Source organism: Wyeomyia smithii, chromosome 2 (assembly GCF_029784165.1).
Source record: "Wyeomyia smithii strain HCP4-BCI-WySm-NY-G18 chromosome 2, ASM2978416v1, whole genome shotgun sequence".
Classification (NCBI taxonomy): Eukaryota; Metazoa; Arthropoda; class Insecta; order Diptera; family Culicidae; genus Wyeomyia; species Wyeomyia smithii.
In genome coordinates, this window is record NC_073695.1 from 204,972,863 (window position 1) to 205,000,698 (window position 27,836).

Below are 27,836 nucleotides of genomic sequence, written 5' to 3' on the forward strand. Positions count from 1 at the left end.
ACACACAAGCATCGATATAAATGATAAGCGTATACTTACTTCAATAGCCAATAACATAAAGTTCGGAGTACAGAGAACAATAGATCAAATGTTTCTGGTCGCAGTGATGAGTCCACACAGGAAAAAATAGGCCGTCCCTCTTCAAGGTTACCGTATCCAAATAAAAGAGACAACCGATAGCGAGTTATTACTGAAATTTATCGCTTTTCATCAAAGCGAAACAAAACAAAACTTTGGTATTACACTCCGATATGGCTTTGACGGAGTTCGCGTTTTCTCTTTGTTTTTCAACGACTACACAATGTCCAAAATGATCGGCTGTGAACGTGGACCGTGTTCAGCATCCCCCGTCCTAAATAAACAGCCTGCAGTTCCAGAGTACCGCATCGGTGATAGTTTGGAGGGCCGTATTGGATCAACACCGCATACTGTAAGACCGAGATTCTGGAGAAGGTTATAGCCTCAGCACTTCGGGACCTCTACGGTAAGGATCATTACGTTTTTCAACAGGACGCACAGGCCCACATGACGGATATCCTCCAAGCTTGATTTCGGGAGAATTTGATTGATTTAAAATATGGTCGTACATGCTGGTCAGGCAAAGTGAATATGAATAGAGCATTATGGACCAATTAAGGAAGCTCATTTTTAGGATCTGTGACAAGATTTCGCTGGACTAGATACGTAAGTCAAAACGGTTGTACTCTTAACTAATATGTCGCAGAGATTCTCAATAAAAATTTCTTCAAAAAAGAAAAAGGGAACTTTGAAAAGATTATCTTGCGATTTCATTTTTTGACACATTTTTAAAGTGTATTCGAACTCTTTAAACACCCTGTACATCATCAACCGCATTGATATTACTAAACTAATAAACAGTATTTGGTACAAATGGTGTAGCGCATATTTGGCTTTCTTAAAACCGGAAGACCTTATCTCGAGCCTTAAAATGTCATAAAACTCTAGTTTCCGGTTTAAGGGCGTACATATGGACTCTGAAAACATTAATATTATTTTTTATGATTTACAAATATTTTCGTTGGCTTTTCACAACTCTCTGCAAACATAAGTTCCAATCTAGAATCCAAAAATGGTATTAGACATCGAACTATGGCATCCGACATCCGATATCCCATTACAATAAAAGCGCATATTGGAATAAATTTTATCGGTTTTCACGAATTTCCTGAATACGAAAGTAACCACATTGAATTTAAAAATGTCGTCAAAATTCGATTAATAGTTTCTATACGTCTTCCTACTTCCGGAAATAACAACAATAAATGGTTTTTGAACAGTTTACTCAATATAACCATGGCAATTTAAACATTACGTTGAACATCAATATTTGATCTTTTAACGTCATTCCGACTCCGAGAATACCCGTGGTACAGGATATACAATCAATTTTTTAAAAGGATAAATTCGCCATCTTAGACTCAAAAGAGGCGTCGAACATCGGTTAGAAATCAATTTTTGGCGTTTAGACATTGCCAAAGGCCTGAAAATCATCGAGTTTTTATAGTAGGTTAAAAATCTTGAATCAAATCAATTAAGAGTCCCTTCTTCTTAAGCGATTACATCTTCCATTTCCGAATATTTCTATGACCACCTTCTTTGTGCAAAGAACACATATGCAATGTTTGGTGGAATTCGGCGCAGGAATACCCAAGCAACCAGAAGTTCGAATTTCACTTAACAAATGAACTTAAAAGTTCACATAAGGTTCGGATTTGGTTCCGCGGAACTTTCTTGCTGAACAACAAGACACATTATTCACAAACCGAACTTCATTCTAAATAAAGTACCGTCAACACCTGGAAGCAACTTGAAAGTTCATAAGAAGCTGCTTGTTCCCCTTTATTGGAACCTTAAAATTCATATAAAGTACACACGTGAACTTCAAAACACCCGGAAATTAAAATTCGGTTAACATTTTATTCGTACTTCTAATCAGCACGAAAGTTCAGTAGAAGCTGCTTACTACTCTTCATTGGAACCTTAGAGTTCACATAAAGTTCACACGTGAACTTCAAAACCCTTAGAATTGAAGTTCGTTTAGCATTTTATCCGTACTTCTAATCAGCACGAAGGTTCAGGAGAAGTTGCTTACTCCCCTTCATTGAAACCTAGAAGTTCACATAAAGTTCACACGTGAACCCCAAAGCCGCCGGAAATTTAAGTTCGGTTAGCATTTTATCCGTACCTTTAATCAGCACGAAAGTTCAGGAGAAGTCTATGTCGTCTTCAGGATTAGTGATAAAAAATAAGTTTTTCAAAAACAATGAAGAAATATGGTTCATTTTATTGTCATCGGAACTTTATTGTCTAAATTAATGGCAAAAAGAAAACAAAGCTATGATTCCAATAGGTACCCAGGTACCCAGGTACCCAGGAGTTTGCAGGGCAAAAGAAAAAATGAACCGGATGTAAACTGTGAATTCCCATTAGACACTTGTTTGCGCGTGATGCTTTCTTTCATCCCTGAGCAATTTGCCCAAATCTTGCCTGCTTTTATGTGAGGCCACTGCATGATGTTGCTGGTTTTGGAGGTCCGAATCCATTTCGTGTTGGTCGTTTCGACTGCGGCACACAGCATATCTATTGACCGAAAAAGTTTTTATCGATTTTGAATATTTATCATATTTTGTGTATACTGCTTACCAGAACAAATATTTAATAAACGTTTGGAAGGAAAATATTGCGTACACAACCTTTTTCAATTACATTACCAACGAACTGCAGCAAAATCAAAACAAACTAGAAAACTGTCAAACTTAAGTTCACATTGCGCTCTACGTGTACTTATTCTGAACTTGAAAGTTCAGAAAAAGTTCCGCGTCAGCCTTTTTTGATCTTCCTAGTTCGCATGAGGTTCCGCTTGTACTTCATCTGAACTTTCAAGCTGAAAGAGAGACCCGGTATATTTCTAGCTATGAACGTGTAGGTAATGAAGAGAAATCAGCACATCGAGTAAAATCGATGCTGATATCATCTAGCGGGAACGGAGTGGTATGAATCTAGGCTTCAAAGAGGGAGGACTCGAGTTCGAAGCTTGTGTAGTAAGTTGCAAAAAAAATTATGAAATTTAATAATAAATGGAGCCAGACATTATTCTTCTGATCTAAATTTCTTCAGTAAATGATTATCATGGGATTGAAGCAACACGAATGATGAATGAGGAAATTGAAAAAATGCAAATTGATTTTTATTTTAAGTATTTTGAAGTTTTCTTTTCAAGCTGAATAGCGGTCTGTTCAGCGACCTAACCGAACTTAATGTGAACTTGCTAGTTCGGTTTAGAAGCTGCTTTGCATGCTACTCGAAGTTTATTCAACAAATGCGAACTTGAAAGTACGGTTAGTTACTTAAAAATTGAGAGTGTGAAAAGAATTCTATTCATGATCGTTAGATTGGCTGATTAGTCTATGAATTCTACTTTTATCCGAACTTTTGGTTACTTGGGTACAAGATTTAACATTTTTGAAAATAGATTAGAAGTTTTTCGAACTAAATTTCTATTTTTAACAACGGCTTTTACCCGTTAACACGCAAGTTCATTAAGCAGACAGTATGTGAAGTAGGGAGAGCGAAAAATAAGCGAACTGGAAATATGATACAGATTTGAAAATATATACCGCATTCCGACGGGACTAGAACCCGCAATCTCCCTGTCTCCGGCATGGTGTTTTGATCAATTAAACTACGGGGGACGGTGGTACTGCTCCACAATCTATATCGTATCACATTCCACTGCCGACTTATTCTATTGCTCATCCCTAACTACACACACTGCTGTGCAAGCGTTATTTTTATCACACACAGAAGAGTCAGCTGATGCTGATAACTCTTATAGACCTGTGTGATCGAGACCAAAGTCAGTCTGCGTCGTGCTTGCAAGTGCGACACAACAACGGAAGGTTAGAAGTTGTTGACAACTTAAATTTAAAGTAAGAAATAATTGCAGTATTGATATTTCAGGTATCGGGGTGAAGTTGCTGGAGCAAATATTAATGTCTGACGACATTTCCAAATTTAACATGGTTACTTTTGTTTTCTAGAAAGCAGGGTAAAATCGATAAGATTCTCCAATAGTCCCCAGCAGGCTTGTCATTTCTCCTCAGAAAATCACTACCGTGTAGGAGAATATCTTACAATACACACCCGCTTCAAGAGATCAGCAAATCGTATGTAGGTGCCTATGAGTATTCTCACTAGAGTGATTCGCCCGAGTGATTCAGTTGTGCTATAAGCAGCTAGTGTATATTTCTTTCTGCGATCGGCAGAAACACAGCTCTAAGCAGAATAAAAATAATTGGTCCATAAAAATGCTACACACAGCACTTATGCCGGGAGCAGTAAGAGATAAATATTTACACTGTTCTTTCCACGTATTTGAAAGAATGATAAGCCTGATCCCCAGTAGTAGACCAAGAATTGATGCCTGACATCATTTTGAGAAAAAATGGGCGATTTCCGATTCCTGATTATTATTATTTTTGTAAAAATAGGAAAAAGTGATATACTCCTTAGTAATAATATTTATACAAATTTATGTTGGATGCCATTCAAGCTAGTGACTTTCGATTTTTGTATAGCTGTAAAGAGCTGAAGAGAATATTCGAATCTCCCCAATTTTAGTATTTCCAGAACCGGGATAACGAAACCGAAAGTTGGCGTCTGATGTCGTTTCGAACCCCAAAATGATGACACTCAGTTGCTGGTAAACAAGCGACGCTAACAAATAAATATTATGTCAAACCAAGTGGCATTAGGATGCAGAAAAATGATTCCTAAGAAATTGATAGGGGTAGTGCAGACAAAATTTAAACTTTGGACTATTTCGCTGAAAATTATTACGCCTAATTTTACTATTTCAGGAAATTTCTGTTAAGCGTCAGCAGTTCTTTGGAGAACTGTCGTGAAAAGTTAAATATTTATATTTTCATTAACATCAACATTCTCCTACCACAAAGGAGAAGATAACAGAAATCTCATAAAACTACGAAATACAAAAATTCATAAATATAAAAATATCTTCTTGATGTGCCTTGAATCCATTTGAATAGAGGTTACCTATCTGATTTATCATTGGTTTGTCGCTGTTTATTCTAGAAATTTTTGTAAGAACACAGTCCATTACGCTCATCTCAGCTACATAATGCAAAATCAAAGGGATCTCGAGGATTGGCTGTCTCCTTCCAAACTGAGTTGAATTTCAACTTAAATTTTCGCAGGTCTATATGATGAAAATTCTCACACATTGTGGTAAGTAGGTATTCGAAATATCCCAAGCAGCAAAATTTGTTTCGATTATGAAATTTTTGCATCACAGCAACAAATTCTTACGCAAAACTAAGTTGCAACTACATTTCAGTTTCTTATACAATGACCAGAAAAGCGCAGGAGGCGGAGCCAATTGCAACTTTTTCGTTGTTTCAACACAAGTTTAACGAATGAAATAGCAATGTGTATGAACATGTGAATGAAATTTGATAACAATATGGTAAATGTTGCTTTGTCGAATTTCAGTAACCAAGATGTATCGTAACAGCAACTTGGACCAAACAGCAATTACATGACGTCGTGGTAAACAAAAGATAGCGATAGCGATTGATCTTTGATTTTTTTTCAAATAAGGCTGATACAAATTTCGAATTCTTTTTATGTCCAAGGTTATCAAAGTTAGCAGAGGGGGTGGCAAAAAATAAATAACACCGAGACGAAAAAAAAAGAAATATCTTTGATCAAAGTTTGCGTGCAAGTTATGACGTTTGTAACTTGTACTCAAATAAATGTTGAAAAATAACACTTTAAAAAGCAAAGCCTTGGTGCTACATCCCGTATCGGAACTTGACCTTCTGTTTATTCTACACAGACTTCGCAGCCAACTGTTCAATGTACATGACAATTGTGGGGCTAGCGCTACGATCATACTGACACCAACAGTCTCTCCCGAGCCGGGACTCGAACCCACGACGACTGGCTTGTTAGGCCAGCATCGTACCTCAAGACCAGCTGGAAGGCAATAACACTTTATTATTATTATTATTTATTTCGCTTGCCTTTCGACGACACTCTCGCTATCACCTGACTTGTTTGTTGCTATATTAAACATTTATGCTGTCGGAAAACCAATGAAATGAACAAAACGGTTTGAGCTTTTTTTTCTTCCCGTTCCAATATTCAAGATTTTTGAAGGAGGGGGGGGGGACATAAAATGAAAATAAAATTTGTAACGGCCTGATTGATGAGGATTCAATTCCAGTTGTCATTTTAAATTCAATTTTCACGTTTCTACTGTTTACTTCGTTTGCTGTAGAAATTCTTGCAAGTTTATCGCTCAGTTTATTAAGCAGACAACGTGTGCAGTAGGGAAAGCGAAAAATAAGCGAACTGGAAATATGATACAGATTTGGAAAAATATACCGCATCCCGACGCTCAGCTTTTTGTTTTATTCTTTTGATCATGCTCATGCTCAGTTTTCAATTTTGCTAATTCATTTTCTCTAAATCAAAAGCACCTCCGCGTGATAGTGTAATTGAAAGCAATTCATTCCCTTTTATTTTAGAGACCCAAATTTTTCTGCGGAATTGTGAAAATGTTTTATGAATGACTTCAAATACTAGTTTCAAATGTTACGACGCAGTGAAATGAAGGGTCATTTTATAGTTACACCGTTAATAACTTTATATAACATTTAAAGAGTTATAACGGGGTAATATTTGCCTCCCTTACATTATAAAGACAATAAAATTTGCAACAAGCGCTGTGAAGAACATAGGTTTATCATTACAGCATCATTTCCTTATGTAAATTGATCGCTTCGCGACTTGAAGACATGGACATCAGTATAAACCTAAGCAAAAAGATACAACGCAATATATGACCTCATCTCAAAAACAAATACGCATAATGGTACTGTTCATCAAACGTCGAAACTGTGCACAAAAATAGTTGAGATTATATAAAAAAGCAAAGCCTTGGTGCTACCTTCCGTATCGGAGCTCGACCTTCTGTTTCACTATACACAGACTTCGCAGCCGACTATTAAGTGTACAGGACAATTGCGGGGCTAGCGCTACGATCCTACTAATACTAACAGTCTCTCCCGAGCCGGGACTGGAACATACGACGACTGGCTTATTAGGCCAGCATCGTACCACGAGACCAGCTGGTAAGATTATATACAACATTTAATTTTGATCGAGGACGGCTACAATCTGCTAATGATGCAGAGTTCCTAAGAGACAAAACGTTTATCTTCATTCAGGAAATTTAGTCGTCCTGAGAAAGATGGTACACTTTTTAGTAGCGCGTTTGGTGATGACGGTTTCGATCGGTGACGATTACACTGGTTGTCGAAAACGAACAAAAATTTGCCCTAGAGCTCAAACTTAAGAAGAAAAGAAAGATTGTAGCTTTTCAACCGCCTTAAAAGTGCGTTGAGAGCCCACAGAATAAACTTACATGTATGAAATATAGTATATTTTTTAAATTTTCTTCTGACAATATCTGTTTTACAATTTTGTATTGTAATTCTTCTCCACATTAAAATATGTGAAACTTTTTTATCAAGAAAATATATAATTTCTGAACTATCGAAAACATAGCACAGCTAATTCAAGTTTTCATTTAATCCGGTTCTAAACCTTCTAAAATTACATCGACTCATAGCACGTTTATACCTTCCGAAAACCTGCTGGAGGTGATGATAAGGTCGATAAAGGATATCAAAGAATAGTAAGTTTGGCGAAAACAGGCACTATCATACCAAGCAGGGAGCTTTTCAACAAGTGACACTGCAAAAATAGAAAAACACACTGTCAAAATTGCTGATCGCAGCGGGGTCCATACCTGTGAATTGCCGTGATGCAACCCAAAAATTGTTTTTTTTTCTCTAAGCAGAAAATCCATCTGATAGAAGATTAAAATCATATATTTCTGATAGATAAATAAACTTTATCATCAATTCTCAGTTTCACAAAAGCACTCAGAACAGAATCCGTATTGAAACTGCAAACGTTAAATCACACGATACAAGTAATTAAAAATGAATGCAATGCGGACTTCTTTGTCTGATGCATTAGTTCGATTCATAATACATTATATCGATCAGAACATTGTACCCATTTCCCGTGGGTAATGCTGTGTAGCATCCCTAGACAACTCAACTGTACATTCTAAAACTGTGCATCAGATATTGAAACGAGGAATAATAAAAAACGGATTGAGCGTAGATTGAACTTCAATTTGCAACACAGTTAGTATCAATAACTGCTTGTAGTTAACGAGAAAAAGTGGATCAGACTTACTCCAAAAATATTTTTTCAGATTGATAATTACGTATGTAAACTCGGAATTAATATGTTCGTTGATTGAAACGACTACCAATAAGTCTCCATCGGGGAATTCATATCAATTGCAATATTCATCATTCATCATTGAAATCACGTCAGTCTTCGGTGGAATCATACAGAATATTGATATTAATTATCACTTTTTCCAGCATTCGCTCCAGAAAACCTTTCGAACATAAATCAGATTAATGACAATATAAAAGCATTTTTCGTCGTCTTCGTGCCACAACAAAAGGTTTAAGCCAGCTAAAAAACAACAACAAACGATGCTGCAATGAATCAATTTCCGCTGCACCAACTCGCCACTGCTAAGTCAATTTAATTGCAAACTAATGAAAGAAATTCACTCGCTGGAACGCTCTGTGTGCAGCTCGTTTGCTACTGATATTAAGCTTTCGCCCAACCGTAAATTGAGATTTCTCGGTTTTATTTAGGAACTCAACCTCAATCCAGTTCGCCTCGGTTTCATACCGGCACCATCGGACAGGGCAACGGAATCTCTCGGCTCAGAGGGGGAGGAAAGTTGGATGGATAGATTGTGGTAGCCACCTAGGATCAGTGAAAATGTCACCCTGTTTCTGTGGCAATATTTCTCGTTGCACAATTCCCGCACACCAATTGAATCAACAACCCTGGTCCGTGGTCTAGGTCCGATCAACGACGGCAGGGCAGGAGAAACGGGTGGGTCGCCCTTTGTCGTCGATCGATCGAGAACACCGCGGCGGCTTGGTGGCTGCGATAGGAGCCGGGCACGATTTGCTCGTTTACAGTTAAATGCTAAATTGAATGAAATTGATCGTTTTCTTCGGTCTTCCCCGATCCCGGGCATCGACAGCAGAATCATCAGCAGCGCAACAGCAGCCGCACTAACAACAACACGACGCCGCACGGTGGGTCACCGGTGGGTAAGTATCAACAGGTTTCTGTTGGAAGTACTTTCAGAATCGTTAGTTTTATGTTAGGCAAAAATACCTAAAAAGAAGCAACTATTTTTCTAGTAGAGATCGATGCGAATCGATACTGAGGTAAGGTATCGAATAATAAAGCCTAGACGGGCCAACCATTGGAAATTGGAACACGGCTGGCTCGCAGCGCAGGCGAGCCCACGGTGGGGCGAAGAAAATCAATTCCATTCAATAGAAAACTAATTGAATAATAGAGAAGTAAACGATTGCTTCTAACTGAAATGTGGACCTATGATGTTGTTAATGCCGAAGCTGTTGCTGTTTGTGGGATGGATGGATCGATGGATATTCCCTGCAACTGGAGCAATTGCTTCGTGCAGCTCGAGGTTGCACCCATTTCGTGTCCCGTCGGCGTAGGCAAACGAACGCCGAATGGTTTGAATGCTGCTCGGGGGGTTCAGTGGGAAATTGAAACCAATCAATCCACAAACTTCGCTTTGCAACTGTATGAAAGGTGAAGCGTTATGATGAAGATTGCACTAATTGAAGGCGGCTTTGTTATTCACGACCTGGATGAGAGAGTTGCTGTTGCGATACTCGAATTGGATTAGGACTCCTTGTTCTGCCGAGTTTGGTGTAGACGGGTTGAGTTTTGTACATCGCTCGAGCACCAAAACGTTTTCTTTTCTGTCAATAATCCATAACTCTATTGTTCATCATTTCTCGATCCAAAAGCATTTAGTTCAAATCACACGAGAACAGTTTTAGTTATTGGTTGCCACAGAATAAGCTGAAAATATTTAGTCCCAGTACAGTCTCACCTCACACAGCACTGTAGAATATTGTAGCTTGAGGGTTATTTTCGGACACGCTTCTGCTCTTTAGAGCCGGTGAGTGAAATTGAGGCACCATAAACAAAGACCATGTTCCGAAAATTGGTTGAATTGTTATTCTGTGCGATTGTTTGCAGTTCATATATGAGTTTTCCGAGTGCAACTTTCAATGAAAACAGCTGCAAGCGTTCGGAGCGAGCGAGCAGAAACCCGAACACGGATAGCAGTGGGATCTGCATTATTGCAACTGTTGATGCAGGCTAGCAGCCGGTATGTGTTTGCTGACGTTTAGAAATGAATGATATGTATATACAACTTTCCTAGCAGTCAAATATTTTAAAATAGGTCAATTTGACTAAATAAAACACTGCAGTTCTCATGATATCCTCATGATACAATCGTTTCATCTCGGGGGGATTCAATAAGGAAGCACAAAAAAATTAAAAAAAAAAAAGACTGCATAAAGGCACTACGCTTGATGCACTAATTCCGCCATGTTCTGTCCAGTGTTGAGTGAGGCTCTACTTCCCACTTGTTGTATTGTGCCATTTTTTGCGATACACATGAGCGACCGAGTTTCACTTTTTCGCACAAACTCTGATTTGCATCGTTTCCTCATAAATTAAGCAGTATGTGAAAAAGAATGACATAGACATTTTTTCCGGAGCAATAAGAACGATTTGACAATACGCTGCTGCACTGCAGTCGTTGCTGCTGTATCGTGTGGTCACTTGAACCGTAGTTTGACGGTTCACTCGCGGTAGGGTGAATGAGGTTGATTAATGCGGTGTCATTCTCTTTTTTCGTTTTCACGGGAAACAATTTTGCTCTAGTGAGAAGAGAATCACGCTCATAGCAACGGAGATAAAATGACAATAACTGAAGCAAACCAGGTCATTGAAGCTGAAACCTTTAGTTTTTTGGCAAAATCTGTTGATATTTTGGGTAATATACAGGAAAAAAAGTTTATAAAAATCTCTTGAATTCTCATTGAAGTTGAAGCTAATTTTTTAGTCATGGACTATGTTGATAAAACAATCAATTAACAATATCATTGTACATTATTAGATCGATCGGATATTGAAATCAAGGAAAAACGGTAACATATGGCTTGAAAAAAACATGCTCTTTCACCAAGACAACTTTCCTGCTCATTTCACTCGCGATACGACCGATTAATCAAAGTAATTGCGCTGCGACCTGATTCCCCAGCCTCCGTATTCGGGAGATTTAGCCTCGATTGACTGTTTCCTATTTCCTCGGTTGAAAAAGTAGGTCTAATAACACTGGCAAGCGATTCTAGTAAAAACCAGCAAGCATATTTAGTAGGTAACTATATCCCAAGAGTTGCTACTTGATTTCAACTGAAATCTGAAAAAATGCAAAATAAAAGCCTGGTAATATTTGTTTTGTGTGACAATTTCTAATTTTCTTGATACACTATTAACAGGTGCAAAATATTGCTTTTAATTTGAACGAGATAAACCACAAAAATCTGGCTTATTGGCGAATAACTGAAAATTTTGAAAGCTTGTTTGGTACATAACCAAAAATTTGGCAAAAACCAACCTCATCTGTCATAATGGCGACCGTGAAAGCAACAACCAAGGAATGCAAATGATAAAAATTCACATTCGTGCTGCGCCAATTTTAACAGTTGATGTCTTCCGGTTAACCCATACGGATGTGTACAGTCTTCGTAACAAGCCTCACTTCTACTGTGCGCAGAAGTATCACTTATAAATCAATGACATATAATCTGTATTTTGTCACATTGCTTTACATTTTTAAATTATATTCTATTTTCACTGTTATTTTTATCCGATTTATTTTACCAAGATAAGCTGTCACGACAAAAATTATCATTGTTGTTATTGAAAACATAATACATTTATGTTTGAATTACCGTTAAAAATTGTGTCAGTAATAATTCCTGTGAACTTTGTTGCCGCTAGCAAAGATAACTTTTTTAGAGACTTAAATGAGTTTTCCCGTGAGCGGACGTAGTTAGAGGTGGGCAATCCGTTCATGCAGGGCCGGCGTCACACAATTTTCCCGAGTGGGTAGTAAGGAATAGGGAAGGTTTATGAGTGGCTTTCCGGCGGTTAACCGGAGCAATCGCCGTGGTGGACGAAAACAAGCGTGTTTTTGGGTTCTTTCTTCGTTTTATTTATCAATTTTCGCGACAAAACTGATGGAGTAGAACTTACGCTTGAGTTTTGCCCACAAACTCTAGATGGGGCTAACTAGGGGACGCTCCATCTCCTCTAATGATTACTTCGAGTAGTGGACCGACTGCCGAGAATTTCTTAATGAACGACGCAACTTCCGATAGGCACTTCTTACTATAAATTGGGTTGTTTAGCTGATTACTGATATACGGACTTCTGATTTTTATATAAAAGAGTGTAAAAGAGTGTAATTTTCTGAACAAAACGTGATTTTTTTAAATTTTATATCATTGTCCTTCGATTTCGAAATGAAAAATGAAAATCGCTCCAAATCGCTGCAGTTGGGATATGCACGCACTAGCAATGAGCGAGATCGATCCGGTTTTTGCAAGATCGTTTTTTTTCAGAACGATTAATTGGTTTTTTTTAGGATGTTTTGCTCAATCGATTCTTCTGCAGGTAATGGTAACAATAAGCATGGTCAATCCGATTTTCAGAATCGGTATTTTGAGGTCAGTAAGATGGTCTTTTGAATCGATCTTTCAGACTTTGAATAATCGGCTCAGGCAAATCGGTTTTTGACGTAGGACTACGACTTTGTTTTCTATACTAGATTACACTTTGTGAAATTGAAAATGAAACTGGCAAATGTTGCGTCAGATTTCAAACGATTATAGCAAGTGAACGACTTGATGCATCTTAGTCAGTTATATGACGGTGGATAGATTAAATGTGTAACAATTTTTTGATATAATGTTCAACATTGTTGCTTTACTGCTTAATGGTGGAAAAAGGTAAAAAGTTCCAAGTTCAAGCTTTCTCATACATTTCCCTCGTTATTGGCTTGCTTCCCAAGCACAGATAACAATAACATGGACGAAATAAACTCCACTGCCTACATATTTTGACTCAACAAAGTGTTTTGGTTTGTTCCTTTTTCTCCAAGCTGTGTGGCCACGCCCTGATGGCAAAAATCTACGCTGAACTCGATAAAAAAGACTGCGTGTAGAAAATTCAGCTTTAGTCTAGTTTGTCACAAAATAGCGGGTAGAGTATAGCTGTTAGAGGTACGCGACATTGAGAAACGAGAGCTGCACACGAGTCAACTTCCAGGCTGCGCGGATCATGTTAACTTTATTTTGCATACGGCAGCAGCAGTTACCATCGTACGCTGCAGGATATTTTGCTGGCACAGATACTAGACGGCACAGCGAAGAGCAAATTTTATGCGCGGCCAACAAAATATTCAATACGACCGGTGGTGGTGCGATCATCAGCGTTCTAAAGCACATATTTCGAGGTAAAAATTATGGAATCGGTTCTCTTTAGAACTATGAATACTTGAAGATAAGAGCTATGAGAATTTTCACAACTACTCCTAGAGTGAATTGTTCATCTATTTCTCAATAATCATTCTTAAAATAACGACCAGGGTGCACCAAAGATAAACGGTAGTGTTGCCTATGAACAGTTTATCGCAGCATATAATATATACACTTAGTCCTACGTCACCATTTCATACAACCCCTAGGGCTGTATACCTTGTAGTATTTTTTCCGAAAATCACCCGTTGCTAGGGCGAACTGTCATTGTAGCGATTTCGAGCAGATTCCGAGCAGTTTAATCCGTGATTTAAAAATTGAATGACAACGATAGACAATTTTTGAAAATCACGTTTTGCTTAGAAAATGCAGCACTTTCAGCGGCTTAACCCTTCTCGCTGGTTGCCAGCCACAGCAGCACCATCTTAGGGAACTTGGAGTGGTGAATGAACTTCACCTCGGAGCTCAGTTCCTTCGTGGCGGAAGTAAAATACGAAGTGCCCTGCCAGTCGTTGCCATCCATGTTCGCCATCCGTTCTTGACGCGGCGAGGTACCGTTCTTTGATCTTGCACACTTCTGAATGAAGAAGTTTCACTGTTTTTGCCATCGCGGTTAGAGTTCGAGTTAATTATTTTCTGCTGACTCATGGGTTACTATAATTAATGCTGCATGGGATGTTTTGTTAGTGCGTGTAAAGGTGAAACCATGAAAAATCGACAACTTTTGTGCCGTTTTTTTTTAATGCAAACGTTAAGTCTCAGCAGTTTTGTCTCCTCGAAAAAAGTCTCCATCCAAAATTTAAACTTAAGCGAACTGCTGGTAAGGCTTCACTTACAGTACTGGAAGTCTCACTTTTTGACCAATGAAAAAAAAATGCACAAGAGTAATCTGAATTTTGATTGATAGCCAATCGCTTGGTAATGCATGAAATCTGTGGCTTTATAAACTCTCGCTCAACGATAAATATTAAAAAGCGGTCACTCGCACATGTGCACGGCAATTTTAAGTTTCGAACGTAGAACATATTTTTTTCGGTTTTATCCTTTAATTCAGTGTGGGTAAGTACCCACAGGGGTATTTTCCTACCCATTAGGGTGGGACAAAAAATAAATGTTAGCTCCCATGCACTTTTGCGCTCTATGGGTCTTATAAAAGCTGTGTAAATTTTCAGATCGATCGGTTGAACTATATTTTTGCGCCCGATTTTTAAAGTTTCCATACAATTTGATATGGGAAAATCCACTTTTACAAAACTTATTCTCTAGAGATTTCCAGCTGGCTCCTAAAAATAAATCGATACATTAAATGTGTAGGAGTTTTTCCTCGGAAAAACTCTTTTGAAGACCGTAAAGCACTACGATGCTTGTAGAAAAAGTAATTCACTCCAAACTGATTGAATGTCTGACGACCCCGCGATCATGAACTGATCTAAAGAGCTGGTTCTTCAATGGTAAGTGAGTGATCTACCGCTTTTTTAAAAGAGCGGTAACTCACCCCTTACTTCAAGCGAAAAGCCTATTTTGCACATATTATGAGTACGTTGTACAAGTTAAAACCTTATTTATGCTAACTTTATAAAGAAATTTCGATTTGTGCTGCAAAGGTACTTCTAAATCACTAAATTTCGCAGGGGAAATTTTTAAAATGAGAGTTATATCTTGCTGCGACAAACTGTTTATAGGCGAAACTGTCGTTCTCCTCTAATGCCCTGGTCGGTATTGTAAAAATTATTATTAGGAAGTATGTGCGAAATTTTTTTACACATTTCACGTAAGCCGGGGTGAGATTGTGCCATACAAACCCATTGTTTGACAGCCATCACGTGGCGATCACAAGATCAATTTTTCTTGCATAAGATTTCTCGAATACTTAACCAAGAAAGACTAATCTTCTAACCCGGCAGAGATGGCTGACAAGTCTCGAGTTGGATGACACAATCTCACCCCCACTGGCACAATCTCACGTCGGTTGACGGTAGTTGCGAAAAATCTCATAACTCTTATTCTTAACCATTCATAGTTCTGGAAAGAACCGATTTCATAATTTACAACTAGAAATGCGTGCTGTTAAATTTTCTTCAGCCGCGCATAATAATTTTTTTCCAATTCGGTAGCTGTGCCAGCAAAATATCCTGCAGCATACGATGGTATCTCTAGCTGCAGTATGCAAAATAAGGGTAAAGTGTTCCACAGTGCCTGAAAGCTGACTCATAATCAGCTCTCGTTTCCTAATGTCGCGTACCTCTAACAGCTTGAGCGTAGATTTTTGCAATATAGGCGGGGCTACGCAGACTCGAGAAGGAGAAACGAAACAAAAGACCTTCGATTTTATTGGGTGATTGTCATGAGCACCAGGAGAAAATTTGTGCTTTTCTGATACGGAAATTACCCTGGTTCTAATATTAACTAATTTGCGTTATCGATATTGGACCGATAACTGTGTTCGACTGGGCACAAAGGAACAATTGAACCGGTAAATCACTCAGTTTAGCAGAAAAAAAATCGTAAAATGAGGGTTATATCTTACAGTGACAAACTGTTCATAGGCAACACTGTCGTTCTCTGTTGGTGCCCCGGTCTTTATTGTATAAATGATTATTGAGAAATACAAAATATCCTGCAGCATACGATGGTACCAGTTGCCGTCGTATGCAAAATAAAGGTAAAGTGTTCTACAGTGCCTGATAGTTGACTCGTAATCCACTCTCTTTTCCTGATGTCGCGTACCTCTAACAGCTATACTGTAGGCTCCACTCGCTACCGTGTGACGAATAAAAATGAAGTTGAATTTTCTATACACAGTCACTGTATCGAGTTTAGAGTAGATGTTTGCAATATAGGCGGATCGACGCAGACTCTAGAATGAAAAACGGAACAAAACACGTAACTGTGTCAAAATATATGGGTAGTGGAATTTATTACTTCCATGTTATTGTTATCCGTGCTCGGGAAGCAAGGCAATAGCGAAGAAAGTGAATGAGAATGCTCGACCTTGGAACTTTTCACCTATTTTCACCATTAAGCAGTAAAGCAACAATGTTAAACATTATATCAAACAGTTGTCACACATTTTATCTATCCACCGACATATAGATGGATGCATTAAGTAGTTCGCTTGCTATAATCTTTTGAAATCTGACGCAACATTTGCCAGTTTCATTTTCAGTTTTACAAAATTTTATCTAGTATAGAAAACTCAGACCTAGTCATACGTCAGAAAAAAATATAGCAAGTGAGCTGTTAAAAAGAACTAGTTCATCTTAGTGAGCGGAACCACTCTGATCCACTCACTATAGTGAACCATTTTTCCCACCTCTAAGTAGCGACGAACCCGACGTGCAATTACTCTACGGCCTTTTGGCGCACTTCGACATTTACTAGGGGCACGTAAATTGGATGTAACAGCTAACCAATCACATGATAGCATTCTGTTCGCGATGTTTATTTTACAATCGTGTTGTAGGAGATTCATTCTCGTTTACAAGTTATGCTATTTTCTCAGTTTTGTGAGACACAAAAAGATTTTATTCCGTATGTGATATAAAAGTACGAAAAACGAACGCATTAGCAAACAGTGGAATCATACTGATGGAATTCGGAGCAACGCAACACAATAACACGTTATATCGTATTACGGCTTAGAAGGAAGACAAACAAAAACTTCTAGTGTCGGATGGAAGCAGATAGCAAAAAATGCAGCGCAATCTAAGTCACGCAACTGTTATTACACTGTTGCATGTTGCATATTGCAGCAGTGCGGCTAGGGGACAATAAAATTTTGTTCGTGTTGACTGGTGGCAGACATAAGATAAAGTTCGAAATGCTGCTGTAAAGTCTAATCCAACCAACTTTGTTTCAGTGTTTTAACATTTCGAATGAAGTTCAATGGCTTGTTCTGAAACAAATTTAACATTTTCGGCAGTACACGCCAAGTGTTTGATTGAAATCTGATTACTTTTATATATAACCTTGTTTATGCACATGTTTAGTTTAGCTCTACACACGAGCACCTCACCACTACCGAGATCTCTGTATATTGTCAAAATGTTATTCGCACGCGAGGCGCTCACAAAATTAACGAAATTCAAAAAATGTACTATCCTGTTCATTATCTGTTATTTTAGCAACCGAAACCAGCTAGGATGTCGGTGTTCGCAGCGGAAAAGTCTTCAGTTGCCGATATGTCTATAGAAATGACCGTAACTATCAATCATCTGAAATGAAATCCGGTGATGATGTTTTAATAACTGTGTCAGTAGACTTTATTTCAGTGCTTATCGACACCATTCAGTTTAAAGAGTTCGAACATGTTTGGGTGAAAGCAGAGCTAGCAAAAGAGATACACGTATTTGTCTCTGTCTATTTCCCTTCAAATAATGCGCGTAAAGAAGTTTTTGAAAAGTTTTTTCATGTTGTTGAAAATTTTGCTTTTAAGCTGTTACCTGAAGTAAAACTCCAAATATACGGTGGTTTCAATCAACGCAACATTGATTTTATTCCGGACATTGATAACCATAGAATTTTACTTCCAATTATTGGCAAAAATGAAGAGCTGCAACTTCTTTTTGATTAACAAAAAGAAAATAAATCACGTGAAAAATGGACAAAATTGTGTGACGAATTCATTACAACCATTATGGATAAAAGAGGTTTATTATACAGCAATAGAGTTTTCTTTATTTGTGCATGTGAATAAACGACCTGATGAATATAAATTCGAAGATGTTTTTGACTTTCAGTCAGCAAACTGTGATGAATTAAAACATAAACGTCGATTCGGCTGTAGAAATTTTTTATAACATATTATCTGATTTATTTATTAGCGAAATATCACTGAAAAGAAGATGGCAATTCCTAATACCCAGTCGGGTACAATAGACAAATGAAAAACTTAAAAAATCGCAAACAAAAAGCACATAAAAAATACAAAACTATTAAAAATCGTGATGCTTTAACAACTTATCTTAACATCAGTAACGCGGTTGAAGATTTCACACTAAAAACTGAGCTTGAAATCAAATCTTGCCCAAAATTTTTTTTTCAAATATGTTAAATCAAAGGTAAAATCTGAAAAATTTCCTTCAAAAATTCAACTGCATGAAAAAGTTGAGGAAAACCCGGCAGACATCTCTGGTCTATTTGCTGATTTTTTTCAACAAAATTATACAACTTTCTCAGAATCTGATCGTGACTATACATTTTCCACCAACTTTCCTGAATTTCACAACTATTTCAATATTGAACATTCTTGATTCTTGATTTTCAATATGTCGCTGGGATCCGGTTGCTTCCCGAAATTCTGGAAAAACTCATTTCTAGTGCCTGTGTTCAAATCTGGTAAAAAATCCGACATTAGCAACTATCGAGGTATAGCCATTCTTTCTTGTGTACCTAAGCTTTTTGAAGCAATAATAAACAAAAGTTATTCCATCGAATAAAAAATATAATTACTCCAACACAACACGGTTTTTCCAAAAGGCGCTCAACAACAACTAACTTACTCAAGTTTATTAACTTCTTTTTGAACGGATAAAGGGAATTATATTGAAACCATATATACTGACTTCAGTAAAGTTTTCGATCGCATTGATATACCCCTGCTTCTCTTCAAGTTACGAAAAATTGGAATTCATCCACAAATACTTAAATAGATTGAATCGTTTTTGACAGATCATCAACAAACAGTCAAATTTAGAGGTAGACTTTCGAAACCTATTCAGATAACCTCAGGAGTTCCTCAAGGCTCTCACTTGGGCCCTCTACTATTTATATTATTTGTAAACGACATTTTTCTTATTCTAAAACATGTAAAAGCTCTTATTTATGCCGACGACATAAAACTTTTCATTGAAATTAAAAACGATGATGATGTAAACTTTTTTTGTAACGAGATAAAATATTTTTATATTTGGTGTAAAAAAAGCCTTCTTCAGCTAAACGTAAAAAAAATGTAGTTCTATGGCTTTTGGCAGAAAAAAAAAACAAACCAAGCATTATTATTTATTTCCTTAGGAGATCAGGTAGTAGAGAAATGTGAACGAGTTAGGGACTTGGAAGTCATACTCGACTCAAAATTAACATTCACTGATCATTACAATACAATTATCAATAAGGTTAGTAACAGTTTTATAAAACGTTTCTGCTATAACTCCCAAGATCCATACACAATAAATACACTTTATAATTCCTATGTCAGGTCACTTTTAGAATACTGTAGCATTGTATGGTCCCGTTTTCTGCAACACATGTAGACAGAATAGAATCAGTACAAAAACAATTCCTGTTATATGCACTTCGTAAACTACGATGGACGTCATTTCCCCTACCATCATATGACGAACGCTGCAGACTTATTGACATCCAATCATTAAAAGCCCGTCGTGAATTCGCAATAATGTCATTTGTTAACGATATCGTATCTCAGCGTGTCGATTCACCCGAAATAGTATCAAAACTCAATTTTTATGTGCCTTCTAGAAATTTACGAGCTCGGACTTTGTTTTCTATAAATCATCAACGAAACAATTATGCTAAATACGGGCCCATTAATCAATCATTTTGAATTTGTAGGGTCCATAATCCTGGTTTCAATTTTACAGTTATAAACTGTGGCTATTTTTAAAACATAAATTGATTGTTTCGAGTCTCTAGCTATTTATTCCAAAGTTTGAATTTCCGGATTCGTACCTTCAATCCCGAATTAAGTTCCCATGTTCGTAAAAATATACATTTAAATATATGATTAAACTTATTGTAATATTTTCTTAATTTTGTGCCATGAAATCAAAATCCATTTTTGTTTAAGTATTTGAACTTATAAATATCATCTACTAATTCTCAAGTCATCAGAATTCGGGCCAGCTCAAATTTTTTCAAGTTCAAATTTTTCAGTCGTAACTTAAGCCGTGAATCAGAAATCCCAATCTTGAGTTTTGGAATCTGAATTGATCTTAAGTCTCAAGTAAATAAATTTCTTATTGAGTGTCCTATGTAGTAGAATGAAATTTAATATTGAGGATAGGTTAATTTTCCATTTAATTCTACTACCAAAAGTAGATTAGTTATTTCTATTCTGCGATACTACCAGGGACATGTTTTTTATTGGCCTCTAAAAGTTCAGTCCAACGAATTGATATGTAGGTATGTATGATGGAACTGTTCGTGTCAGTAGGTTCGCAGTGCAATGTTCCTGCAAATTAACAGCTGTCTGTGTCTAATAATAATTTCCATGGATGTTTCTATTTCAGAAATCATCCGAAATGGGAACTTCCGTGTCTTCGATAGTTAGTTACTCACTTGAAAAATCACTTACTCGCCAAGTTTTCCGCCAAACTAAGCGAAGGCAACTGCCACAGTTCACACGCAGAACATTTCCATCATTCGCGCTCGCTATGTCGTCGTCTCTCAGGCGCAGTTATCTGGTGCCACCACTTGCTGGAACGCGTTGAAAACGGCCAGTTAGTAGTGCTACAATCACGCAACCCCCCGTTGTATAAATCAAAACCGTACACTTTACACGGCCAAACGGAGGAAGCGTCACTTTGTTTCTGTGAGCTTCAAAAGAAAACGTTGAACTTGACGCCCGAACCCGCCAAGACACGGAGACAGATTTCGGCGTAGTTCAATCGGGTGCGAATCGCGGAGTGGCAGCATAAATAAGAAGGCCACCCGTCCGGGGCTTTGAGCCCAGCAGAGCCTCCGATTGAGTCCATGCCTAGCCGTTCCGGAGGGGTTCGCTCTAAAAGCATTTGCCAATTTAGTAGCCCAGCACACTAATTAATGTTGATGAATGAATAAATGAATGTGGAATGAGGTGCGAACGTACAGCAGCTTTTCGGGGGCTCTCGAAACAGGTTCCCCTCGAATGGGAGCACGGAGAAGCGAAAGGCTTGAAAAATTGTTCATTTTCGGCCCTATTCAGCGTTGTCGTTTTCGCTAGATACTCGCTATTTGACACTATAAGCTGTGTTTCGTTGGGGCGGGCAACAAACTGTGTGCGCGGAGTACTAGCTGCGAACTTGGAAGACTGCTGGGGAAAATGTTTATTTGGGCAGTTAAAGACGCTGATAATAGGGTGTGATGTAATCAAATTATGCAATCATTTACTGCTATTTTTTTTGGGGTGAACAACGAATTTCTGGAAAATCTGAATACAATGCGAACGAGTGTTTCTGTTCGCGAATGATATAGTATACTGATAGCTGTATTTGCTTTCAATTCTATGTGCAAAAAAAGCAAATAATACCGATCGATAACGTCTGACTTGTAGCCTCATTCATTAGGCAGGAATGAGTTGCCTTCAGCATATATATTGAGTTGTTGGTTGCTCCAATGGCGTGTCGCGTACGCATTTCCAATCATGTGCTAATCAAGCCTGTTCGACTGGATTTTTCCCGGTCGGTTAGCTCCGCGCCAACTGACTTGAACAGAGCGGGCAGGGCATCACATGAGCCACAAATTAGCTTCCAGGGTCTTCAATTGCACTCAATCACCGCCGTCAATTGCGCAAAAAAGTACGCCAGCGGGCGAGTAGCAGCGTGCGAGGAAAGAAAATCGATCAATCAAAGCTCGCGAGCTAAGCACCGTCATATCGAGTCATAGAATCAATCATCATTCTGGGCGACAATGTCTCTGCACTGAGCATTTACAACGAAGCCCGGCAATATCGGGGTTTACTGAACGCGCTATAACATCAGCCGATAAGCTGGGAGGAATCAATTTTTTCTTGGTCCTGGTTTAGCTACGACTACAGTAAGTACATATTCGCGTGATCTCCTCTAGCGAGTCACAAGCATCAGAACTTTCCATTAGCGGTTGGCTTCAATCAACGATTTTTATTGCATTATTGATACGATGACAAGCTCGAGGAGCACGGAACTATCACGGAGCAATCTTCCCTCCTTCTGCAACGTGCCCTATCTCTGCGAGGCGATGGTAAAGGTAAAGAAACGGACGAGCACTTAACAGGAGCAATTTGGGCCATTGTTTTGACAACTAAACTTTTCGATTGTGTTTTACTACGGGGGTGCTGCGAAGCGAAAACGGTTGGAGCTATCCACAACGGCAACGGGAAGTTTGATACTGTCAGTGTGCAACCGATAGACATCCTCCGGTACGCAGACCTGTGGGTAATTGTCGTAGACAATTAGAGTTGGCTCGTCTGTGGAGCTGAAACTCTCGTTTTCAGTATAATCGGAGGGTATTTTTTCCTAGTAGATAAAAACAGCTTTCACTTGAGTGTTTTTTACAGAAGTGTTATTAAAAGTTTTGACTTTATCACCTACATGAATAATTGTTTAGTCGAATTGTCTTGAGCCTCAAAAAACAGGTGGCGCAGTATTCATAGCTCTTTCGATTAGTTTGAATTGTTGAATATTCCCGATAATGAAACTCAATTCCATGAATGAGAAAAGTCAAATGCATTAACTTAACTACGTCAAACACATCAATATTCAACATTTTGATGCATTCTTTCAATATAATATTATGTATTTTGTCCTCTAGAACCCAGTGCCGCCTTTAGACAGTCCGCAGCAAAACCTCTAAAAAGCTTTAATAAGAACCAAAAAAAAAATATTTATAAAGCCTCATAGTGATTTTTTCGAAGTCCGCCTAAAAACTAATTTGGGCACTAGAGGGTTAAGATACAATTTAAATTCTTCAAACGATACTGAATTTGACAGAATTCTTGAAGTATTTTTGAAAAATTTATCAATAAAACTCTTTAGTATCAGGTGTTGGCTTCCTTTTTAACTTTGCATGAGAATATGACATAAGAATGAAAACCACGAAGACACAAGGCATTCGATCGAATTTGATTTTCCGTTGGACCAGTTTTACTCGATTACGTTTGCCTTTCCCAACGATTTCTCGTTCTCCTACAGGAACACTCGAGGGGGGCGTTTCCAGTTCGATGAAGACCTAATGGCCCAATCACGAAACTGTCCAACGCCATTCTTTATCCTTTTTGTATTCTCGAACTGCTCTCTCGAAGCCTAGTTTTAGTTGTTATTGTTATCTGAAAAGCTTTAAGTTTCGTGGGGATTGGAACAAACTTTACTGTAAAGAAACGAGTTAAGAAGATTATTCCAATCCTCTGGGAAGACGTCGGAAAACATAGCTTGCTCTAAGCGAAGTTAAATACGTCCAACATTACTTTCTGATTGTTTTTTGCCTGTTGTGCATATTTTTACCTTTACATTACGTGCATAGAAAAATGTTGGTTAACGACTCGATCACTGAGGCTTTGATTACTACGGTGGTAGCGAAAAGAATCATGTTAAATTTCGAAAATCGACCAAGTACATTTTGTTTAATGACTCAAAAAAATGATATGTACAAATTTTCAGCTCAATCGGACATGATTTAGGTGTTGAGGCACACCTCAAAGTTATGATTTTTTTACCCTCGAAAATCTCGAAATGAAATTGGGAAAATCAAAACTTTTTTGGCGTTGACTAACGTCCATATCGAAGTTAAGCGCCTGAATTTGAAAATCTAGTAATTCAACCAGGGAAAACCAGGGAAAAGTGATCAGGTTTTGAGCGCTTATTTTTCAGTCATTTATAATCAGGTTTTCGAGGTCTTGGCATCAATCGATCAGAAATTCTTTTATGGTTAAATTTATGTAACAAAACCAAACCATTGCTTGAGATACACTGTTGAAAAATTGGTAATTATTATCGATTGTCTACATCATACCGCGCAACCAATCACTACCTGTTTTCCCAAGCACAGTCGACACTAACGGATACAATCGATCTGACTTTGTTGTTATTGTTGTTGTCACTTTCTGTTTCCGATACTTATTTGCGTTCCTTGTCATTTCATTTTCTACTTAGCCCCTCCTTCTTTCTAACTAACTGACAAAGCCTTGGTATAAAAGGTACCGTTCGAACATTTCACCCCATCAGTTTCATTACTAAACCGTACCGGTTACATACGCACGCTTGGTGTTAGCAGCTGAAAGGAGGAAAGACAAAATAGTACCGGTCATCTCGTGTCGGTTTCACCCGTCATGCTGGTGGCTGTTAGTAGTACATGGCTACTGCAAAATACTAAAATGTCTGGAATTCTGGACGGACTAACCAGTAAACAAGAATAATCGGCAACTGGCACCTTTTGGTGCCGCGAAGTTTTGTAATAGAAGCGGCTAATTGAATTTTCTGTTTTACAAAATGCTGCTGCTAGCGGAAAAAACCTTGCAAATATGCATGTTTTTGTTGGTGTTAATTTTACGACAGCGGCCGGCGCAGCTTTTAAAAAAAAATTTTCCCTTGTCATTTCATTATCTACTTAGCCCCTCCTTCTTTCTAATTAACTGACGAAGCCTGGGTATACAAGGTACCGTTCGAACATTTCACCCCATCACACCGATAAAACCAACACAGACTCGCTGCTTACCAGGCTTGCCAGATCTACGAATTTGTTCACTTCTACGGATTTACAAACATATGGGAAATCCGTAGAAAAGAAGAAGAAAACAGGGAAAATCCTTAGAAATCAATAAAAATCCGTAAAATCTACGAATTTTCACGAAATGTTTCTGGCATCTCTGCTGCTTACTACAGAGGAATTTGTACATCTTCTGGCCGAAGCGTACGTAGCCCTTCGTACTTGCAAAACCCGAACAGAACAGCTGCAAGCAGCGATTCCCATTCTCACCAAGTATGGACCGTGAACACATCAACATCGCTAATTGGAACGCTTGCTCGCTCAAGAGCAAAATCATCGAATTCGCCGAGTTCCTCAACGAGCGGAATATCGACATTGCCATCATCATCGAGACGCATTTTAAACCCGACGTCAACATTTATCTTCCCGATTTCCGAGTTGTTCGGCTCGATCGAGCCCTCACGACGGTTGGTGGCGTAGCCATCGCATTGAGGAGGAACATCTGCTTCATGCTGCTGCTCAGCTTCAACCTAAAAATCATCGAAGCAGTTGGTGTCGAGGTTTCTACTTCTGTCGGCCCTATCATCGTCATGGCAGCCTACTGTCCATCGCAAGTCAGCTCTAGGAATGATTCTTCCAGTAATCTACAAAGCGATCTCGCCAAACTGACTCGAAATCAGCGAAACTTCATTTTTGCTGGAGACCTAAATGCCAAACATCAAGCCTGGGGCAACATGCGGAGTAATCCAAATGGTAGAATCGTTTACAATGACCTACAAGCAGCACCGTACATTATTATGAGCCCAGACTCTCCCACCCGGTTGAACCGTTCTGATGTACACTCGACCATCGACCTCTTCATCACCAACATGGCAAACATCTCGAATCCAATCGCCTACCAAGAACTGAGCTCCGACCACTATCCAGTGGTGGCCGAAGTGGGGTTCTCCGCCAACCGATTTAGACCTCGTCGTCGCAACTATCATCATGCCGACTGGGCCCGGTTCCAACAGTGTGTCGACACCAACATCCGTTACAACATCGAGCCAGAGACAACAGACGACATCGATCAGTGCTTGCAATCCATTGACGAGGCACTATCCACAGCCCGAGACCAACATGTTCCTGCTTCCGACCTGGTGAGTAACCCCCTGAATCTAGACAGCCTAACTAAATCCTATATAAGACTCCGTAAAACAACTAGGCGCCATTACCAACGCACTGGTCTGCCCCATTTAAAAACTCGTTGCAACCGTCTCAATAAAATTATCAAGACCCGGCTGGTGGATCTCAGAAACAAAGGCTTTAAAAATCACATTCGCTCCCTCCCAGATTGTGCAAACCCCTTCTGGAAACTTACCAAATTATTGAAAAACAAGCCCAGGCCTATTCTCCCTCTCTCCCATCTTGATCAACACACAGGCCAAGTTCAGTTGATAACACCAACTGAAGAAGCTAATGCACGTGGTCAGCATTTTGTAAATTCACATAACCTTGGTCGTTCCTTGGTGAGTCCCTTTCAACCTGATGTGGCCGCTGCAATGTACAGAATCTCTATCACAACTCTAGACGTCCCTGATGAATCAAAAATTTCTTCTGATTTGTTAATGACTACCATTAAATCTTGTAAAAATATGAAGGTCGCGATGGTGTGGTCAATCTTGAGTTGAAAAATTTGAGCATTGACTTTTTCCATCACCTCGCAAAGATCTTTAACCAGTGTTTAGAACTGAGCTACTTCCCTTCCCGTTGGAAGCTTGCTAAAGTTATCCCCATCCACAAACTTGGGAAAGATCCCACCGACGCTAAAAGCTACAGGCCCATTAGCATCCTATCGTCCGATTCGAAATTATTTGAAAAACTGATTCTGAGACGTTTACTAGAGTTCGCTAACCAAAACAATATCTTCCTTAGAGAACAATATGGTTTCAGGAAGGGGCTCTCCACAGTGCACCAACTCACTCGGGTAGCGACCATCATAAGGCGGAACAAATCCGTTTCCAAAACAACTGCAACTTTCCGATCATCCTCGTGAAGATTATCAAAAACTATCTGTCGGGTAGATCATTTAGGGTCTGCTTGAAGAATTGCCAGTCTAATACTTTCAATGTTGACGCTGGAGTTCCACAGGGTAGCCTACTGGGTTCTATCATTTTCAATATTTTAACGTCAGACGTCCCTCTCTTTCCGGGTGGTGGTGTCCTGTCTATGTTCGCAAATGACACTGCTATCATGTACAAAGGGCGAGTGATTCGTTCGCTGACAAGAAATCTACAGGCGGGTCCGGATGTTCCATCCGACTACTTCAAGAACTGGAAGATTTGCATCAATGCGGCTAAAACTCAGGCAATTCTGTTTCCCCACTCGAACTCACCCCGACTCGTTCCGCCTGTTAACGTCAGGGTTCAAATTAACAATACACCCATAGAATGGGCCAGAGAGGTGGTGAACCTCGGTCTGGTTCTGGACAGCAAGCTCATATTCAGATCACATGTGGACAAAACATCAAACAAATGCAATTTCCTAATTAAATCTTAATATCCACTGATAAACAGAAAATCCAAATTATCACTTAAGAACAAGCTTGCTGTCCATAAAATTATAATCCTGCCAGTGATAGAATACGGGTTGCCAATCTGGGAAAGTTGTGCCAAATGTCACTATAATAAATTACAGGTTACCCACAACAAGATCCTTCGGATGATCCTTAACAGTCCTCCAAGAACGCGAAATTCTGAGATCCATCAACTAGCCGGTCTAGATACACTTTTGGTGCGCAAACAGGCGATACTGTCTAGGTTCAAGGAAGCTTGCCACAGGTCGATTCACGAAGCAATTCGAACTTTGCCA

General features: G+C 38.8%; 2 protein-coding genes across 6 annotated transcripts in view; one reads left to right on the top strand and one right to left on the bottom strand.

Annotated features, from left to right (window-relative positions):
• LOC129720359 (uncharacterized) overlaps window positions 1-17,815 on the top strand; it is a 55,653-nt gene extending 37,838 nt beyond the window's left edge. The window contains exons 4-5 of the mRNA XM_055671822.1: window positions 8,915-9,266; window positions 17,717-17,815. Of these exons, the coding sequence (XP_055527797.1) occupies window positions 8,915-9,266; window positions 17,717-17,815 (451 nt within the window). The remainder of the gene's footprint in view (window positions 1-8,914; window positions 9,267-17,716) is intronic.
• Window positions 1-27,836, bottom strand: part of LOC129720664 (insulin-like growth factor-binding protein complex acid labile subunit) — a 615,650-nt gene that overhangs the window by 483,331 nt on the left and 104,483 nt on the right. The gene's annotated exons all lie outside the window — the stretch shown is intronic.